At 45.6% G+C, this 19,421-nt stretch overlaps 1 protein-coding gene across 12 annotated transcripts in view; it reads left to right on the top strand.

The window, feature by feature from the left end:
* Nucleotides 1-18,927, top strand: part of mbnl2 (muscleblind-like splicing regulator 2) — a 55,083-nt gene extending 36,156 nt beyond the window's left edge. For 4 of the 12 annotated variants that reach the window (XM_072700273.1, XM_072700272.1, XM_072700271.1 and 1 more), the window contains 7 exons: nt 270-470; nt 2,406-2,660; nt 6,779-6,832; nt 7,332-7,485; nt 9,007-9,042; nt 10,111-10,205; nt 15,073-18,927. In XM_072700273.1, coding sequence (XP_072556374.1) covers nt 270-470; nt 2,406-2,660; nt 6,779-6,832; nt 7,332-7,485; nt 9,007-9,042; nt 10,111-10,205; nt 15,073-15,087 — 810 coding nt within the window. In that variant the 3' untranslated portion in view covers nt 15,088-18,927. The remainder of the gene's footprint in view (nt 1-269; nt 471-2,405; nt 2,661-6,778; nt 6,833-7,331; nt 7,486-9,006; nt 9,043-10,110; nt 10,206-15,072) is intronic. The other 8 variants (XM_023793098.2, XM_023793097.2, XM_023793101.2 and 5 more) reach the window with 8 other exon arrangements.
* The last annotated feature ends 494 nt before the right edge of the window (nt 18,928-19,421 follow it).

Consider the following 19,421-nt stretch of genomic DNA (forward strand, 5'->3'; position numbering starts at 1 on the left):
ACTCTATTAGCAGGGGGAACCCCCTGGCACCCCACCCCGTCCTGCTCCCCCCACCAGCATGCAGTGGGGGGACACGGTCACCCCCCAGTATTTTTCAGTTTCCTCAAAAAAACTGGCCTGGACAGTGAAAATAAAATGATAATTTATCTCTGCAGAAATAAAAGGTTGTTTCCTCTTCTTATTCATATTGCGTCCTTAAGTCCTGCATCATGCATGTTTCTTTTTAAGGGTTACACTCTAATTACATGCTTGTTGTGTCCTCCCTCCAGCCTACATTTCCGGTAACCCAAGGTCTAGGAACGAGCCCCGGAATCAGCTACACCCCCTACCTGAGCCCCGTCAGCCACGGGATGGGCCTGGTTCCCACGGAGATGCTGCCCAGCACCCCAGTCATCATGCCCGGCAGCCCCCCCGTCACGGTGCAGGGCTCCTCCTCCACCCAGAAGCTGCTGCGCACCGATAAGCTGGAGGTAACCCTGCGGCTCCACAGCGCCCTCATCTGGAAATCCCCCCCTCATGTACTCCATTATTAAGGTCTTCCCCAGGCACTCTGATCATGATCATCCGTACAAACCCTGCACACGTGCTTTATTTTAACTCTATGTCCCATATACTCTGTATGTATGTGTCATGGGACAGGGTAGAGTGTGTGCTCTGTATCTATGTGGCAGAGTGGTGTGTATGCTCTATATATCTATGTGGCAGGGTAGGGTGTGCTCTACATCTGTGTGGCAGAGTGGTGTGTATGCTCTATATATCTATGTGGCAGGGTAGGGTGTGTGCCCTACATCTGTGTGGCAGAGTGGTGTGTATGCTCTATATATCTATGTAGCAGAGTGGTGTATATGCTCTATATATATATTTGACATGGTAGAGTGTGTGCTCTACATCTGTGTAGCAGAGTGGTGTGTATGCTCTATATATCTATGTGACAGGTTAGAGTGTGTGCTCTACATCTGTGTGGCAGAGTGGTGTGTATGCTCTATATATCTATGTGACAGGGTAGGGTGTGCTCTACATCTGTGTGGCAGAGTGGTGTGTATGCTCTGTATATCTATGTGACAGGGTAGCGTGTGTGCTCTATATCTATGTGGCAGAGTGGTGTGTATGCGCTATATATCTATATGACGGGGTAGAGTGTGTGCTCTACATCTGTGTGGCAGAGTGGTGTGTATGCTCTGTATATCTATGTGACAGGGTAGCGTGTGTGCTCTATATCTATGTGGCAGAGTGGTGTGTATGCGCTATATATCTATATGACGGGGTAGAGTGTGTGCTCTACATCTGTGTGGCAGAGTGGTGTGTATGCTCTAAATCTATATCTATGTGGCAGGGCAGTGAATATTTCTGGGAGGTCATGGGTTCAAATCCCACTAGCAGAGTAGTTATATCATCATTGGGCCCTTAACCAAAGCCCTTAACCCCATGTGCCCCAGGGAGCTGACTAACCCTTGCTCTGTTTTCCTCGGATCAAAAGTGTAAGCTGCGTTAATGTAATGTAAATGTATATATGCTTATCTATATGCTAACGCACCGGCCCGATCGCACCCCATAATGTCCAGCGGTGAGCCTGTTACTGCAGAGCTGTGATAAGCAGAGAATTCATTTCCCAGCTCCCAGACACAGAACCTCTGTTCACACAGGCCACCCTCTAGGCGCCGCTGATCTTCAGGTCCGATTCTAATGATCTAATAGTCCGGAACCGAGGCGCTTCGCTGGCTAACATCAGTAGTTACTCTGCGTCGGGTGACGTCATCGTGCCCAGTGTCCCGAAAAAGCTCGCCCTGTCTCGCTAAGTGGAGCAGTCAATTCGAGATCGATATGGGCCGTTCGGCATCTCAGCTCAATTAGGCCCTCACCACTCCAAAGTGCATTTGCAGCCTGATGTTTCAGAGAGAGAGTGTGTGTCTGTGTCTGTGTGTGCGCATGCGTATGTGCGTGCCAGAAAAAGCCTTTGAAACGCATCCACCAAGTGCTCTGTTAGCCTGTCAGGAAGTGTGTAATGAGTGAAATCTCTATTTTAAGGGAGTTTTTTTTTAGAACTGCAACTCATAAAGAAGACTTGGTCCTTCCCTGGTCTATTTTCCATCGATGTTAAAACAGAAAGAGTGTATGGATCCATCTGCTCTGCTTTTTACTGGGAAGCTCTGTGAGGTTTTTCTGTAATGGTGCATATTATTGCCTCTCCTGCCACCCTCAAGCCTACTTTTGCTTTCTCTTTGACCTTTCTGCCAGAGGGGAGATCTTACATTTCAGTTAAGCTGTTCTAGTAATATATAATATGATTCCTAGCTTCAGCAGGCGTTGGATGTAGCTGACCTTATAATTTGCCCCTTATACCTGTTCCTCTGTCTTTGTGTGTGTGTGTGTGTGTGTGTGCGTGTGCGTGTGGCTGCTGTGTGCAGGTGTGCCGTGAATTCCAGCGGGGTAACTGTGCGCGGGGCGAGACCGACTGCCGCTTCGCACACCCCAGCGACAGCCCCATGATTGACACAAGCGACAACACGGTCACCGTCTGCATGGACTACATCAAGAGCCGCTGCTCCCGCGAGAAGTGCAAGTACTTCCACCCGCCGGCACACCTGCAGGCCAAGATCAAGGCCGCGCAGCACCAGGCCAGTCAGACCGCCGTGGCCGCGCAAGCGGCTGCCGCAGCCATGGTGAGTCCCCGGACCGGCTCCACCCCCTGCCCCGCACCACACTCCCGTAGACACCCTTTAGTGCTCTTGAGGTCCAGACTCCGGACCTGGGCCAGACAGGTGCAGCTGTCCGGGGCCCGGGGTCCGGGGCCTGGAGCCTTGCTGGCTTTAAATCTGGCTCAGCTCTTAATTGCTGGGCTGGTTCATTGTCCTGGCTGTCAGTCAGTGAGTAATTGAACGAAAGCTGTAGGCTGCTTTCAAGGTCTTCGCCCCTGGAGGACTGAGATTGCGCTCCCTTGGTCTAGACAGCAGCCCTGTGGAATACTGATGGGAGGGAGTGTCTCTCTGACACGAAGCCACAGGCCCTTAATGAGGGACCGCAGTCCTGTGTCCTGGCCTTTTACAAACAGCATACATGGAAAATAGTTTGGTCTTGGCACGTATTATTCTTGCAGCTGTACCATTTACAGGTGACTAGAAATTTAAAAGGAATTTCAGTGTTGTTAATGTTCATTTGAATTTTTCTGTTCACATAAGAGCAATGAATAATTCATAAATTATATACATAAATATATTAAAATCTTTTATAGTGTTACTCTTTAAATTTAGACTAATTAATTTAAGGAATAGTTATTAATCTTTAGAGGGACCTCTAATGAGGTATCATCTAAATAATTCAAATGATAAAATTCTAAGTTATGAATTTGGTGGTATTATATATTTATTGGTCATTGATGTTAAATGGTTAAACTGGTTAATTACGAAGTCCAATGTGGAGCACTGTTTCGGAGAGCGTTCCGTAATGGATTCATGGTTGCTGACTGTATGTACTGCACAGTCTGCAGATGCACTCACAGCTGTGAGATACACGCCTTACAAATATACGGCTGCGATGTGGCAGGTTTACAGGAAATATTTCAGCTCTAATGTAAGAACAATAAAATACATTGTTATGGTCCAAAAAGTCCTAAAATCTGTCCCTAGTTACATAAAACTGGCAAACAGATCAATTTTAGATTAAATTAAAATATATTGAAAATATACTTTTCAAGCCAAACTGAAAGTGCAGCTTTGACTCCATCATAGCTCGTTAGTGAACATTTCTGGCTTGCAGGGCATTGATACAAACCCTAGTTCATTGTAGCAGAGAACTTTACCAGTTTTTTCATATGATTTTCCATCTTTAGTCAAGAGACTGAACTTCCAGTACCATTTTTCTTTATGAAATCCACCCAGATTGGGAGGCCTCTGCAGGTCAGGGCATAGACTTTATTGGCTTACCGCATGGCTTCCTGCCCCAGCCCACACTGCCCTGCCTCACGCTGCCCCAGCACACACTGCCCTGCCTCACGCTGCCCCAGCCCACACTGCCCTGCCTCACGCTGCCCCAGCCCACACTGCCCTGCCTCACGCTGCCCCAGCCCACACTGCCCTGCCTCACGCTGCCCCAGCCCACGCTGCCCTGCCTCACGCTGCCCCAGCCCACGCTGCCCTGCCTCACGCTGCCCCAGCCCACGCTGCCCTGCCTCACGCTGCCCCAGCCCACACTGCCCTGCCTCACGCTGCCCCAGCCCACACTGCCCTGCCTCACGCTACCCCAGCCCACACTGCCCTGCCTCACGCTGCCCCAGCCCACACTGCCCTGCCTCACGCTGCCCCAGCCCACACTGCCCTGCCTCACGCTGCCCCAGCCCACGCTGCCCTGCCTCACGCTGCCCCAGCCCACGCTGCCCTGCCTCACGCTGCCCCAGCCCACGCTGCCCTGCCTCACGCTGCCCCAGCCCACACTGCCTTACCCCATACCGCCCCATTCCACACTGGCCCAACTCACACTGGCAGGGTCAATTCAGGGCTTCTGAGCCATTGCACAAGAAACAGTGATAGCTTTATTATGCTTCTCAGGACCTTCTCAGTCGACCACGCAGAGGTGTCTGGCCACTGCTGTTTGTCTGACGACAGACACTGTCAGTATCCGAGAGCCTCCATCTTCTCCGTAGCACTGGCTCAGATTGCTGGTGCTCTAGGTGTCTGTAATAAAGCTGACTGGACGTCAGTAATTCTTCACACCACCTGCCTTTTTGATTCATCACCAGTGTCTCAGACTGCATCATGAATCTGTATTTTCCATCTCCTTCTGAGAAATTATCTTTCTGTGTAGAGAGTGAGCCTTTCCTCTGAGGTATCCCATATTCTAACTCCATGTAAATCATGCAGCACAGGGCTTATTTTTCACTGTAGCCAGAAGGAATCCCCCCCCCCCCCCCCCCCACCATGCCGTCCGCTAAAGGCCTCCCGTCAGAATGAGGCGCTGCAGAACGCCCACATTTCAAGAGGCACCTCCGCCAGCCCAGCGGAGAGCGAAGCTGCCGAGATCCTGCCCCCGGCACTATTTCCAGATCCTCGCGAGATTCCGCGAGCTGCCGGCCTGCTTGGCTGAGCTGGCCCCGCACCCCGCGCTCCGGTCTGGCCGCGTCGGCTTCACCCGCCCGCGCTACGCTGCGGCCCCCCGCCTGCTGCGGTCTCTGCTCGCCCCAGCATCCTCGAAACCCCCTAGTGCTGCCCCCACAAATCAAATGCATCTCATTAGTTTAGATTAACCGGCGATTTCCAGCTTGGGATTCAGCCCACGCTTTGCTGAGTCTCTCCCTACAGTCCTCATTTCTGTTTTATAAGAGAACTGCTTTTGCATGGCCTCTCTCCTGAAGAATATCTGTGCCATGGTGTTTTATGTCATTTTTAATCTTTTAAGATTATTTTTATTTTTCTGCTTGCCATTTGATGTTACCTGTGTTTCCCCCAGCCTGCTTGCTTTACATCAATATTGTTCATCTTATTTTGCCGTTATTTTACCTATGGTCCATGTAGGGTCTGCTCAGCTATGTGCAATAGTGTCACAGGTCACTGTAACATTTAGAGTTTAAAGAAAGACTCTTCCATCAGACTAACCTTTGTATTCTTAGTACTCTGATTTAAAAAAATAGGAAAAGAAGAATTTGTTTAATCTGTCTCTTTAGGCCTAAATAAACATCCACATGATTATGAAAACAAGCCAAAAACTAAATGCATACTAAGAGGTAGATTAACAGAGCTCCACATTCTCTAAAAAGTTATCCCCGACCACCAGCTTAACCAGTTTGTCCTCGTGAAATCGGCAGTGGAGCTTCAGCTCTGAAATGTGATCGCATCAGATATAAGGTCGAGGTCCCAGCCCCGTAACACATCCGCCACATCAACTGTACGCAGCCGTCGTGCTTTAAATGTGCTCATTTGTCTTACAGTGAATATAAACAGACAATGCCAAACTATTTTCCAATAAATAAACACAACTGGCCATGAATTTGATGGAAGGTCCTCAGTTATTCAGTGCCAAGCACTTCTCTCTCTTATATAATTCTAATGTCACATAGTGTGGAATCATGCTCTACCGGCTCTTTATTTACCACACTGATCACAAAAGGATGTTAAGGACAGACTTCGAGCTACATGTATTTGTTCAGAACCACTGTGGTTGGTAGTAAATCTGCCTTTGCAGACCAAGGGCCATTTAACTCTGAATGTTACATGATACCAAATAAGTGTAAATAAGTACTTGTCCTGTTTTATGTACCCCAGGTATTTTACTGTTTAGTCATTTAAAGTTTGAAATGAATACTCATGTATTTGTTTATAGGCTGATGATAAATGTTTTATATTTAATGTACTGTGGAACAGTTCTGCTTGATAACTCACTTAGGGGTAAAGGAAATTGCTGTTTTATTTACTAGTATGTTTGATCTAATAGAAGAGTATAAAAGCATAGCTAGCATAAAACTGCAATCGCAATTCCTCTCTGTATTACGATTCTGACATTTCTTACGCTTTTAACTAAAGTAAAGTAGTTGCTTTTTTGCTTCCGTACTAATTCAGAACTTAGCGATATATTTCTTTGAAAGTTTTTCGTTTATGTGCATGCCTATTGTTTTGTATGTGGTATACTGCATTCAGATTATTTTGTTTTTTTTTTGTTTTTTTCCTTCTCACCTATCCACAATGCAATGCTGTCCCCCATGATGCACCTCTGCTTGCTGTTACCTGTATGTTAATACGCTTGAATCCCATTGGCCCACTGCCATCATGTGCTCGCTGCCTGCTATTTAAAGACTCAGTCGACTGCCAAAGCAATGAAGCGACCCCTCGAGGCAACTGTAGATCTGGTACTTTGACCTTTCACCTTTTGCTTTGCATGTAGCTTTTTAATGTACTATAGCAACTCACAGAATTTGATTTGGCTTTTATTTTAAAATCAATAGGGTTCATCCAGTATTTGTTTACAGAATCATTTACCATCACAGAGTATAAATTATTAAAACTCAGAAATATTCCAAGTATAATTTTTTGTAACAGATTATTAAAAGTAAAAGTAAATGTAACAATGCCAGTCATCTTATATTTAAGATCATTTTTAAATTATATGTGTATGAATGAATGTTTCAATTGCTACCTTATAGTTTAATGCCTTGATAGATGTTTATTGTGCAGTTCTTCATCGTCCCTGTGGTTAATTTAACATGGAGTACATCATTGTGGCATTTTCATAACGAATGTATCCATGTGGAAAGCCAGACGGCATATAGGGGGTGCCATAGTGCTCATCCTAGACGGCGGTACGCTGTGGGCGGCCCGGCGGCGTGACCCTCTACCCCTGTCACATAGGCCTTCCCGCACGGCGTGCTGCAGCCCCTCCCCAAGCGACCCGCCCTGGAGAAGAGTAACGGCACCAGCGCACTCTTCAGTCCCAGCGTTTTGCACTATCAGCAGGCTCTGGCCAGCGCACAGCTCCAGCAACCTGCCACCTTCTTCCCCACAGGTACGCCCCCCCCCCAACCCCCCTCTGGACTCCCGCTCCCCCTCCCCACCGGCGTCACAGCCAGTCCTAACGCCCACTGTGCCATCTCATCCAGCCTGAGTGGTCCCCGTCCGCTGTCACCGCCGTGCCCGTGTCCTTTAAAGGCTTGGCACACAGCTATAGTCCTGTCTTCATGCCTGCCCAGGAGACGCTGCTAAAAGTGCCGGCCAGCTGTAGCTCTGTACAACCCGCAGACCATAGTCCTGAACGTCTGATTCATCCCAGAGATGTGGCACAATGTCAGTCAACCAGCACATATGTATATACAGATGCTCCTCTACTTACGAATAAGATATGTTCCGATCGGTCGTTCGTAACTCGAAATGTTCGTAAGTTGTTATTCAACATAATTTTAAGGGTATACGCAAGTACAAAGAACTAGGATGCTGTGAGTACGGACGCTACGCTGCTGCACGGCGGGATTAGTGGCCAGATGTACTAGGCGGAATTGGCGCACAGAAAAGAAAAAATTGATGTTGCGGACAGGAAACGGGAGCCCAATGAACATAATTTGGACTTACAGTCCTCTTCGTTCGTATGTCTGAAAGTCCGTAAGTTGAAAGTTCATAAGTAGAGGAGCGCCTGTATATCTTAGACTGCCTGGTATTACATAAAGTCAGTATTGCCAGATACAACCTATGTTTGTGGGGGGGGGGGGGGGGGATGACTGTATTTTGTATTTCTTGTGACACACGGTTGACCATAAATTATTTTAAAGGTACGCTTCTGTATTTGGACACAAAGTGGAGCCCTGCTAGCCTTTAAGGATAGAGCGCTGCAGGGGATCGTCAAACCCACCTGCTTAAATAGCGACACGAGCTAACAGCTCCACTAAGCTTCCCAGACCCTGCCGGCTCCAGCACGTGATTCCTAGGGGCAGGATCCTTTAAAGGAGCTGTGCACCATTCCTGACAGTTAAATGTGGGGTGTGGGGGTGGGGGGTCATATTATTAGCCTACCAGTCTTACGGTATTTTATATATTGATGCAATGCGTCAGCCCACTGTTTCATCCAGTAATCTAATTTGTAATGCATGGCTCCACCCCCCCCCCCCATGCCTCTAACCCTGTTAGTGCCCTGCCCTCCCCCCCTGCCCTTCCTCCCCAGCCCTTCCTCCCCAGCCCTCCTCTGTACTGCCCAATCAGAATGCAGCTGTACCCCCTAATCAGAACGATCGCTAACTCCTGTCTGAAGCTGCCCGCACTCTTCTGTACCGTGTTGAACTCCCACCCTACCCTCCTCTGTCAGTGCCCCCCCACCCCTTCCCCACCGTCTTTTATGCCTTGCAACCAGCCTGCCTCTGTGGCTCGGGTGCACGTCGGCACCTAGCCAGAGAGACCCTTGCCGAATATAGATTAAGCAGAGCGCATAGAGGTGATGATGAGCTTCTCAGTCTGTAAGGCATGCCGAAACCAGCCTTTCTAACCTGTTTTTTTCCCCCTCTGTTAACCTCTGTTCACTGTCCACTGCATGATCACACAGGGTCAGTCTTGTGCATGACTCCTGCTACCAGCATTGGTAGGTCTCTCCTTTTCCTTCTGTTTTAAATGAAATGTGAGCACTGCTCTGCGAAAGGCTCTTACAGCTGATTTAAAAGGCATGCTTGCCATGCTGCACTGCCGCCTCGACGTATTCCGCTCAGGAATGAATGAGCGTGTCCCTGCATGCAGCGCCGATGCGGCCCGGGGGGGTCGGCCTGCACACGGCTCTTCTCTTCTGGGGGTGGGGTCATTTCCCTTACAAACACGTCCATTTGGCCCCTTGTCAGGTCAGTGCATCAGAACAGTGCAGCCCCCTCAATCTGTTACGTGCAGGTTTGGTGCAAAGTGAACGTGTCAAGCTGCTTTTAACTCACCTGTAAGAGGCCATGATTTCCAGTGATCGGGTTTACCTTGTATCTCTGTGTGTCTCTCTTAACATCCGTACTGTTCCTGACAAGGCCGGTGTGCCATTTACTTACATTATAATTAATACTTACATTATAATTGTGTCGACCATTATTATGTCATAACTGTGCTTACGACAGACAGACTCAGAAACAAAAAAAGGAAGTTACCAGGCTAAAATTACAAGCAATTCGGGGTTTTAATATCAGCTAATTTGCCCTTTGTTGTGCTATGTGAACCAGGAAATTTGATCAGTTTCCCAGAAGAATAATCTTTGCAAACTATTTATTTGTTATGTTAAATGCCATGCATTAGTGGTAGTCCTAGTGTTTTGGGGATGTTGGTTTGTTTTAAATTTTATCAGCACTGTTAAAGGATGTTGCATGAAGCATATACAAAATTAACCTCTGTGGTTGATCTGATGCTTTTTGCAACAAAACCTCTCTGGGAATCACTGATTATGTTGTTAAATTTCCTTAATGTGATTGTAATCTGCTTTCCCCTTCTTTTTTGTTTATATCTCCCTTGCTTCTTTGCTTTGCATTGTGATCGCATGCCATCTGCTGGTCTAACCGAACGATGGCTTGCTGCTCTGTAATATTCACCATGCAAAAAAAAAAAAAAAAAACACCTGTTGCCATGGTTACCATAATGCTCCACCTACCTGTTCATTGCTTCCATGGTTCCCTTCCTGAAAAAGTACCCATGATGTACAGTGCTACGCCTGCTACTGTCTCTGCAGCAACAACTCCTGCCACAAGTGTCCCCTACGCAGCAACAGCACCAGCCAATCAGGTTTGCTCCTTTTAAAGCTTTCTTTCATGAATCCCCGAGCTCTAAATAAGTACTTGCCCAAAAAGAAACTCTAATCTTTATAGCCACTGTTATTCTCTTTCATATTCACAGATTGTATTTGGAACATTTGTACTTTAAGATCAGACGTATGTTATTATTGTGTGCATTTGCAATGACTTATTTAGAGTTCTCACATTTGCAAGAGTAGTTGTGTTGAGTTGCATTATCTCCTTGTTTATTTTGCATGTTTTTAAATTTTTATTTAATGTTAAGTGTCCCTTTTCATGTGCATTAGGGAAATGTGTATGCTGTTAAAATAAATTAAAAAACCACGCGAGTGGTTTACAACGTAGGACTCTGCACAGATCATATCGTGCGAATTAGCAACCCCCGAAAAATCCGTTTTCGGTGCTCTGAGTGGCAGAGAGGATGCGTCCGTCTATGATCCCTGTGACGTGCTGATGAAGAGGAAGAGGATGTTCACTAGCTGAGCTCCCGCAAGGCTCTGTTGGACGGACACATGGAGCATTTCAGTGCCCAAATTCATATTCTGTGTCGTGTCTTACTGGGAATTCACAGCTGAATATGATGTTCAGACTCATAAAGTGGGTGGGGCAGCAGGGACGGCCGATGAAGCCTCAGCGACAGCTACGACCTCCTGTCCCACGGCGCGGGGGGGCGCTGTGTGTGGAGCTGAATGAGGACAGGGACGTTTCGCTCTGCTACCGCTGCGCTCCTGCCAGTTGGCCATTGTTGGAGGCCGGTGCTGTGGCCGGGTCCTCGTAAGGCTGTCCCCTGCTGTGCCTGAACTCCGCACCTCAGTGTGTGTCCCATGCGCTTCGTAGGGGCCAGGGCCACCTCTCCCACCTTTTCTGGGACTCCCACGGCACATTTTGCCATCTTTTCTAAAAACATACACCCCCCCCATCCCCATGTAAATGAGCCAGACCAACCTCCCCGCCCCCCCACCACACTTTGTAACAGTTCCTGTACATGTTTCTGCCACCCATCACCATTAATGATGCTAATGGTGCGTTGCCATAGCGACCTGTTATATGGGCTAAAAAAAAGGCTGCATTTGGGTCATGACCAGTGGACATGCTCAGAGGGCACATGGCAATCATTTACAGCTCTCTGAAGAGTAACGTGTCGTGGAAACAGCTGTACGGTGACTGCCTAATACGGAGTTACTAAGAGACCCATTGATTGTATACAATGAGCCATTGTGTGTTCAGAATGAAGTAACATAAATGTGTTTCATGTGGAGGCCAAAGAGGAGTCATGTGCCCAAAGCAGACCATAATAAGGCTGTTTTAATGCCGTGCTAAGATCTGCAGTAACAGCCGCTTTTCCTTGATGTAATAACCATCAAATCCATGGGCTAACACAATATCCTATATATAGGTTATAGCGATGACACTGTTTTCCCATTCAGAACTTTTTTGTTTCATTATTTTCACTCATGAGCGTTGGGTTAGCGCTCCACTCCAGCACCGACATCCCAGGAATAATAGCAGGCAGGGGGTTCTTGTCAGCCGCTTCCTGTCAGAGCTCTGCCAGAAGGTCCCGCGGGTGAGCGAATGGCTGGGAGACCCCTGTCATTGGGTCCTGGGGCTCGCTGGGGGAGGCTGTGACCCAGCGATCAGCGACATGATGTCGCCGCTTCCTTACGTCAGCGGGTAACTCTCAGCGGCGTCTGCGCCTTGGCAGAATGTCCTCCCTGTGCCATTGTTGTTTAGTGTGAGCGCCAGGCAGTCACTTCCCCTTTGAAGTGCAATAAACCTGTCTTTAATGAAGCAGCCCAGCAGAATGCACCGGACCTAAAATAATGACACTCGTCAGCTCTGATAGTCTATTTAAGACCTAAAATCACATAAAAATGAGTACAGAGAAGCTGACATGTTCATCTGGCAGAGCTGTGGGGATGGGTTCAGTGTCGGAGGCCTCGCTCCGGGCTGAAGGCTCGCTTCGGGTCAGTGTGATGCCTTTAGGCCACTAGTGTTATCGCGCCTTGGCCCATTTTTCTGGCCCTTTCTGTGCGAGTCAAAGACCTGGAGCTGCAAGCCTGCTCCCTCCTGGCAGCTGTGATGTCAGCTTTCTTCGGCTGAATGGGCTGCTTCCCGCAGCAGAGCCGGCTGCTCTGATCGATAAGACGGGGCCTTTGCCGTCGCGGTTTTCGGCGTAACATCGCTGCAGGGTTTTCTGCCAGCATGTACTCCAGAAGAGCCAGAGGCCGTGGCACTCTACTTCTGTACCAGTGTGGCCGATATGTCTTTGGGGTAGTGAGGGGAAAACTTATTAAGTATTTATTAAATACTTTCATATTCCGATGAAGAGACACATTCTTATATACATTTTTCACCGGTTGTATGAGGTGCAAATTAAATAACATTGAATAGCCCATGTTTAGAGTCACGGGAGACAATGAAGTACCCAGTTGGTGAACAGCAGCACACTGCAGTCCTGACCAGTAAAAACCCACTGGTTTCTGTTGGGGTTTTTAGCCTCAAAATGGCAGATAAAAGACAGAGGAAGTGGGTGAGATGGCCACCTAACTGGCTATTCTGTTTTTCTCCATACCCCACAATCCTCCCTTGGTCATTTATTACGGTACATTGACTTGAGCATGGTGCCTAGTTAAAGGTCAGTTCACTTTAATCTAGAAAAGGCACAATGACCCAGATGCTTCTGCTCTTGATATTTTAGTCCTTCGTGGCAGCAAATAAAATGCACTTTCTACTGTAATGATATCTGTTGTGGTCAATTCCGCCTCTGTACGTACTGTTTAAAGCATTTGCTTTTTATAAGGCATAATGTCTATACATAATGTCGACCTTTGTTATTTCATATAAATATGTATAGCGTTATAAATAATTGAATAGGTAAAATGTACTCAGTTGCCACTTTATTAGGCACGCCAGCCCATTAAAGCAAACAGCCCGCACCTCCAAAGAGGAAATCATGTGGCGGCAACTGGATACATACCGCAGAGAGACAGGGGTGGGATGTTCAATTACTCTCTGGCTAAACATTAAAGCTGCCAAGGCATTTGTGATTTTTAACCTGTTAGGACTGTTGTTGCCAAACGTGGTGGTTCCAGCCTCTTAGTAACAGCCTCCCCCTGGGATTTTCGCATGCTGCAGTGTCTAGAGTGTGCACTAGGTGGTGCTACAAACAAAGAACATCCAGGTAGCGGCAGTTCTGCAGTTGAAAACACCTTGTTGATGCGAGAGGTCAGAGGAGAATGGCCAGATGCATTAACGGCAACGGCAAAGCCACAATGGCAAAAAATAACAGCTCAGCACAACAGTGGTGTGTAAAATGTATCTCTGGTGGCTACTGAGTGCATCTGCATGTGGAATGTAGCCATAAAGAATGTACTTGTCTGTTTAGTCATCTTAATCGATCATCATTTTCACAGTAATCAATATGCAGCTTAATGGAATAGTACCTGAAGGCTAGTGAAGTTCATTTCTTTTTGTTACTTGTGTTCCCATGGCAGTGATTTTTCTGTTGCCTGATCTCTTGGTCTGACTGGTTAATTGCAGCCCGGAGATGGTACTAGCTGGATGTGCTGAATGAGAGTCAACTGCACTGTATAATGATGGACGGACTGATGTATCATGAACCATTTGTTGTATTTTTTTACCCCACCAGATGGCGCTCTCCATTAAAAAAAAAGGCACAAAGCATGCCCCAAAGCAAACCAAGAGCATCATCTAGTGGGATCAAAAAAATGCAGCGAATGGTTCATGAGGTGTCATTTTGTCCATCACTTACGTATTTAATTTGACTGCCTGTGTCACGTCCGGCTGTGGTGCACGATTGATAAACATAACAAGGAGGCGAATCAAACAAGACAAAAGGATTTTCCCATACTGCAGCATTTTAAATCACATTTGTGTCACCAACCCCGTACCGTCCTCAGAGTCTATGGGTGCCATTGTGTTGGCTTCCCATGGCATGGAAAAGCAACAGTCTTACTTCCTGCTAATGTCAAAGCAGGAAGCAGATGGTCAGCGCTGCCCCTAAACTGAACGCGTCGGCAGCTTGGCAGAAGTTAACCCTTGTTCCTCTCTGACTCATTGTCATTTTCATTCCACACAGCCTGTCCTCAGACTATAGGTTACCTCTGTTTTAAATGAGTTCCTCATCACTTACTACTTGCTTGTCTTGTATGGCGCCTAATACCCGGAAACTTTAGTTCTACAACTGTCAAGACTTTAAGACTTGATTTTGCAGTCTTTATTTCTGTCCTCACCATTGAGACTTGATCCTCGTCTTGTTTGCAGCAGGCAGCGTAAACAATGAGCTGCTGCTCTTACATTTGCTTTCTTTTGGAGGTTTAACCCTCTATATTGCAGAAGCTTTATATCTTTCTCCTTCTCTTTGCATATTACCGGCTTATTGCCAGTATTATCTACACATTATATCTCCTCTGGCTTTCTCGGAGTAGCTCTGCTTGCTCTATTACTTGCCCTCTTGAGCAATCAGATGCTTTATCCTTTACCCTCCCCTGCCCTCTCTACTGATTGCTGTCCCAATTCTAGCCATGAGGCATCAGAGACACAAATCGACGAGCGGCGGCTGCTCCTTTTGTCCTCCTCCGTTTCTACATGCCTCCCCTCACTGTCCGCAGACAGATTTCTCCCAAACGGGGCCAGTCGCGTCTCTCCCAAGCAGGAGACGAGGCAGGCGTACTTATCGCCATCTCAGCTTTGAGTTGCATCTCATATCACGGCACCCCTCCTATTGCCCGCCCTCGTTGCCCTGCCAACCTCCACGGCATCACATGCCACACTGTCCTTCTCCCCAGCTGCTGCCCTGACTAACTTCCCTCTCCCGGTGTCTTACCTCTCCAACACAGATCATCCTGAAGTAACGATCCAGAAAGGAGCGGATTGTCCAGATGCTGCACTAAGAAGCTCCAGGCAGTCCTTCTGTAAATACTACCTTTCATCTTCACTAGAGCTACAGCAACCTGCATGCTAAGCATATAACAAATAAGGATGAATCATTAATTGTAACATTGAGTGCTGTTGTAATATATACAAATTATGTATATGTATTGCTAGGAAAATTATTGACATGTAAATGATACAGTCAAAAAAGATGATGTACATACATTATATGGATGAAGGTGAAGATTCATCTTAATGATTGTTTGCAGATGTTCTCTAAATATTGTGGGATACATTCTTATTTGGGGGTTGTTTTTAAAACTCTGCACAAACTTCATCCCTGGGAAACACCTGATTTGCACTGTCGGGGAAAGAAAGAAAAAAATACAAAAAAAGTGCTTTGTGTTAAGCTGCAGATGGTTTTGAACAGGAAAAACAAGGACTGTAATGCCCTTTGTGGTGACGTCCTAGATGTTCATTCGTTGCACTTGACTCGTGAGTCAGGCTGAAGGGATAGAGCACTCCTTTCATTCTTATTTCTTAAAACCCTGAATGTCATAGTAGATACCCTGGTATTTATCTGGTGGTTGGCTGCTTTACTGTGGTGTCACTGCTCCCCCTCCTGGCTCCTTTACGCTCCTGCAAGAGGCGGCGAAGGTATTTCCCGTACCTCTCCTCAGCAGAGCTGCGCTACTGCTAGCCACCACTGGAGTGCGCACTGCCAAATAAAAGCTGAAGTGCGAGTCTGAGACATGCTGATGGTGGGCACCGGCTCGTAAATTGCCCCCCCCCCCCAGATGTCATTTTGCCTGAGCTACAACAGGCCTGCATCACAGCTTTGGAAGAGCATCTCCTTGAGCCAAAAAAAAAAAAGTGTTTTATTTTTTTAAGGGATAAGGTGGTATTGTGGCCATCAGCAGGTGGTTTGCCTCCAGTATTGTGCCAAGGGCTTAACCGAGCCGGAGGGCTGGCGAGACGCCAAGCTACACGTGTGCGTCTCGATGTCTGCAGGCAGACTGGAATAAGCATCCCGCCAAACGGTAGACTGGGGTACCAGTGTCTGGTGCGCCATGGGCCTCTGTGGGAGGGGTGCCTAGCCTAAGCGCCAGAGCTATGGGGCAGTGACACGAACTACAGGGCCAGGCTCCTTAAAGGGCATCAGATGGTCCCTGTCAAGCAGGACAGCTTCCGTCGGGGGAGAGCAGGGAGAGACGGCGGGCGCTCTTCTGCTGTCTGTGATAACGCTGCTCCGTCTCAGAAAGCGTAGAAGTGCCTAAAAAGTTACACACGACAAGCGTGTCAAAGACTATTTGCCGAAAAAAAAAAATGTGCGAAAGAGTGTAAAGGAATATCACGAGTCTCTTAAGATATTAAAAACAGAACCTTATGTACGCGTCACACTTCATTCAGTTTCACAGTTAAAGGCACACTGATGAGTCCTCATGTTATTACCAATGAAATGATAATTATCGCAACCGTCTAGGAAACGGATCGAGACCCACTTGGGTTGGATGTTTCGTAACGTGGCGGTGGTTCACATTATGTTGTACATGTAGTTTACATGGCAGAAGTGACTGAAAGCAGCGAGTGAGTACAGGACGTGTCTAGTTATGCATTTAATGTTTGTAATTCATTCGTCTCTTAGTGTTAACCGTCATTGCAATGTATTCAAAACAAATGTAGCTCGTTTTGTGTAATGACCATTAGAGTATTTCAGTTCAGCGTATCACAGTAACAGTCTATCGTCTTAATGACCTGATGTGGTCTAACATTTAATCATGAACACATAGTCCCACTACCATATTATTACCTAATATATTTTGTACATTTCTGAAAGTGTATTTTAACTTCAAATCACATTCAGTACTGTTTAAGACAAATAACATCACATTACAGCCGTTATATCCTGGTTTTCTTTTCTGTGAGTGTGTGTGTGTATATGTAACAGAAAAAAATCCTATCAGAATCATGATATATTTTCATGGTGCTTGATTAACACAGACAATCCACAGTGAGACTCCTTTAGTTCAGCATATATAAGGCACTATTCTGTTTTTTTCCCATTTTTATTTAGCAAGATTTTTTTTTTGTTTTCTTCACAAAAGTTACAGTTTTAATGTAATTTTTGATGTGGAAAGTGATTAAATATATTTTGTCATGATTTTTGTTAAATATTAGTAATAGAATGATGTTGTAACCTATTATATTTTAAACTGAATGTAATTTATTAAGATGTGCTTTGTTCTGCTGGTGGTTCTTCAAAAGGCCAGTCTTGTTCGATCAGCCAGTGAGACGTCTGTCTGTAACAAGAGATGGAATGTGAGAGCTACCAATCAGAAGCCTCCAGATCTTTTTCTTGTCACCGCCTTGTCACCAACACAGGACAGCGCATTACAGTACGAGCAAGGCTTTAGAATTGCTTGTATTATATAAAAATGTTTATTGTATAGGTAACATTTTACCAAAAAACAAGGAAAAATTTAAAAAGACGTACTTTTCACTGTAGTATGGTAGTATTTCATAACAATATTAAGTTGTTGCCGTGGCAACTTATAGTTGCAATGACTAAAGTCCTGTATTTTTGTAAATGATGTTATTGTTAAGTTGACCTTTTTCCTAGTACACTGTACCACGATAGATTGTATAACAGATATCAGAACATTTCCTACGTTACGTCAAGACTATATACAGTAATAATTTGAGTAGCATTTAATCTCTTCTTTATCAATATATATTTCTTTTCATTTAAGAAGCTAAGTAAGATCTTACCAATGACATTTAGTATGAAAATGTATCTTAGGTAATATTCTGTCCCACCTACAAAATAGCCAAGCAGTGACTCTCTCTCTTACTCGTGTAGTAATGTTATAAGGAATCGCTGGCGCCATAACAACCAGCAGAAACGAATAATCACGTGAAAGTAGTGTTTGACAGTTTCACCGGCGTTTAGGTTTGCACTATGTTCCAATGATGATATAATTATTGTATATTGTGTAGGGTATGGCAAAGTTGACATTGAGATTTTGTTAATACTGTAACTGTTATCACTTGTTACCTGTTACTATCAGTGAATCTGTCCTCGGTTGACATCTTTCTCGATAAATCTTCACAAACTGAATGCTTATTTCAATAAGAATTGTGTTGAATGTTACTAATAATACAAAGATGTGTCTGAGGCAACAGTAAGCTTGTCTCCAGTCATTAAAAAATAACAAAATGTTTTGAATGCAGAGTAAAAATGTACTGACGATGAATGATTTGATGGTGAGAGAAATGATTAAGCACTTTCTGAGCAGACAGTGCACTGCTCAGACCTGGCTTATCGGTAAACTTTGCCTTACCTTTAGTGTATTGTTCTTAAGATTTCATGTTTCAGAGTTCTTAAACTATAAAGGGTTGTACATGGTCTACTGAAATTACTCCTTCATTCACGGTGCATTAGCCTTTCGGTTGCAAGGCCTAAACGGTGGACGGCTGTGAAGCAAGGAGCCGTTCAGTATCACGTTCCTTCAGGGTGAGGAGCCTGATGGTGAAGCAGCTATGGTCTGTGTGTCAGACGAAACAGCTGCAAAAGTACTGCGGGTGTAATATTTCAACTGCTGTGTCACTTGATTCCATCTGTAATACAGTCCATCTACATGGCAAAAAGAAAAAAGACAAAAATGTTAAAGGAGCCCTTTTTGGATTCTATTAGTTTTTATGTAACCATTTTTACATGTTTTATTTGTGCATATATTATATAGTTAAAATGTTTTGGTTCTTGCAAAAATGGTGTAAAACCTATTAAGACAAAACAAATAAAAATACAATAATACAAGGTTGTCGAGGGTCTGGTGACATTATTGATGATCAACTTTCCCAGCGAGGCTAGAATATCGGATTACTTTAAACTACAAGGGGGCACCACCCTCACTGCTGGGGACCAAACGGGCAGTATGCCAAGAGCAAAACAGACAGGAGGGTGGAAAGGTGCAAAGCTTCAGTGGAAGCACACAAGAATGGCCTTTGGGCACCATCACAGCAACCACTGGTATGTGTCAACTCCAGGGATTATCACTCATCAAGCTCAATGAATCATTTCACTGTTACATTTACACACTTCCAAACGTAAGGTAAGTACAGTTTTTTTACAAGTTCTGGTGTTTTACATATGTGCTGAAACACACAAGTGTATTGTTAAAAGCTAAAATATTGCTATATAAAATATAATCAATACTTAGAATTGATTGAGTCTGCAAACATATAAGAATTAAAAATATAATACTGGGATTCTTGGTTAAGTATAAACCAACCTAAAAGTAAATACAGAAATACA

This window comes from Paramormyrops kingsleyae, chromosome 16, assembly GCF_048594095.1.
Source record: "Paramormyrops kingsleyae isolate MSU_618 chromosome 16, PKINGS_0.4, whole genome shotgun sequence".
NCBI lineage: Eukaryota > Metazoa > Chordata > Actinopteri > Osteoglossiformes > Mormyridae > Paramormyrops > Paramormyrops kingsleyae.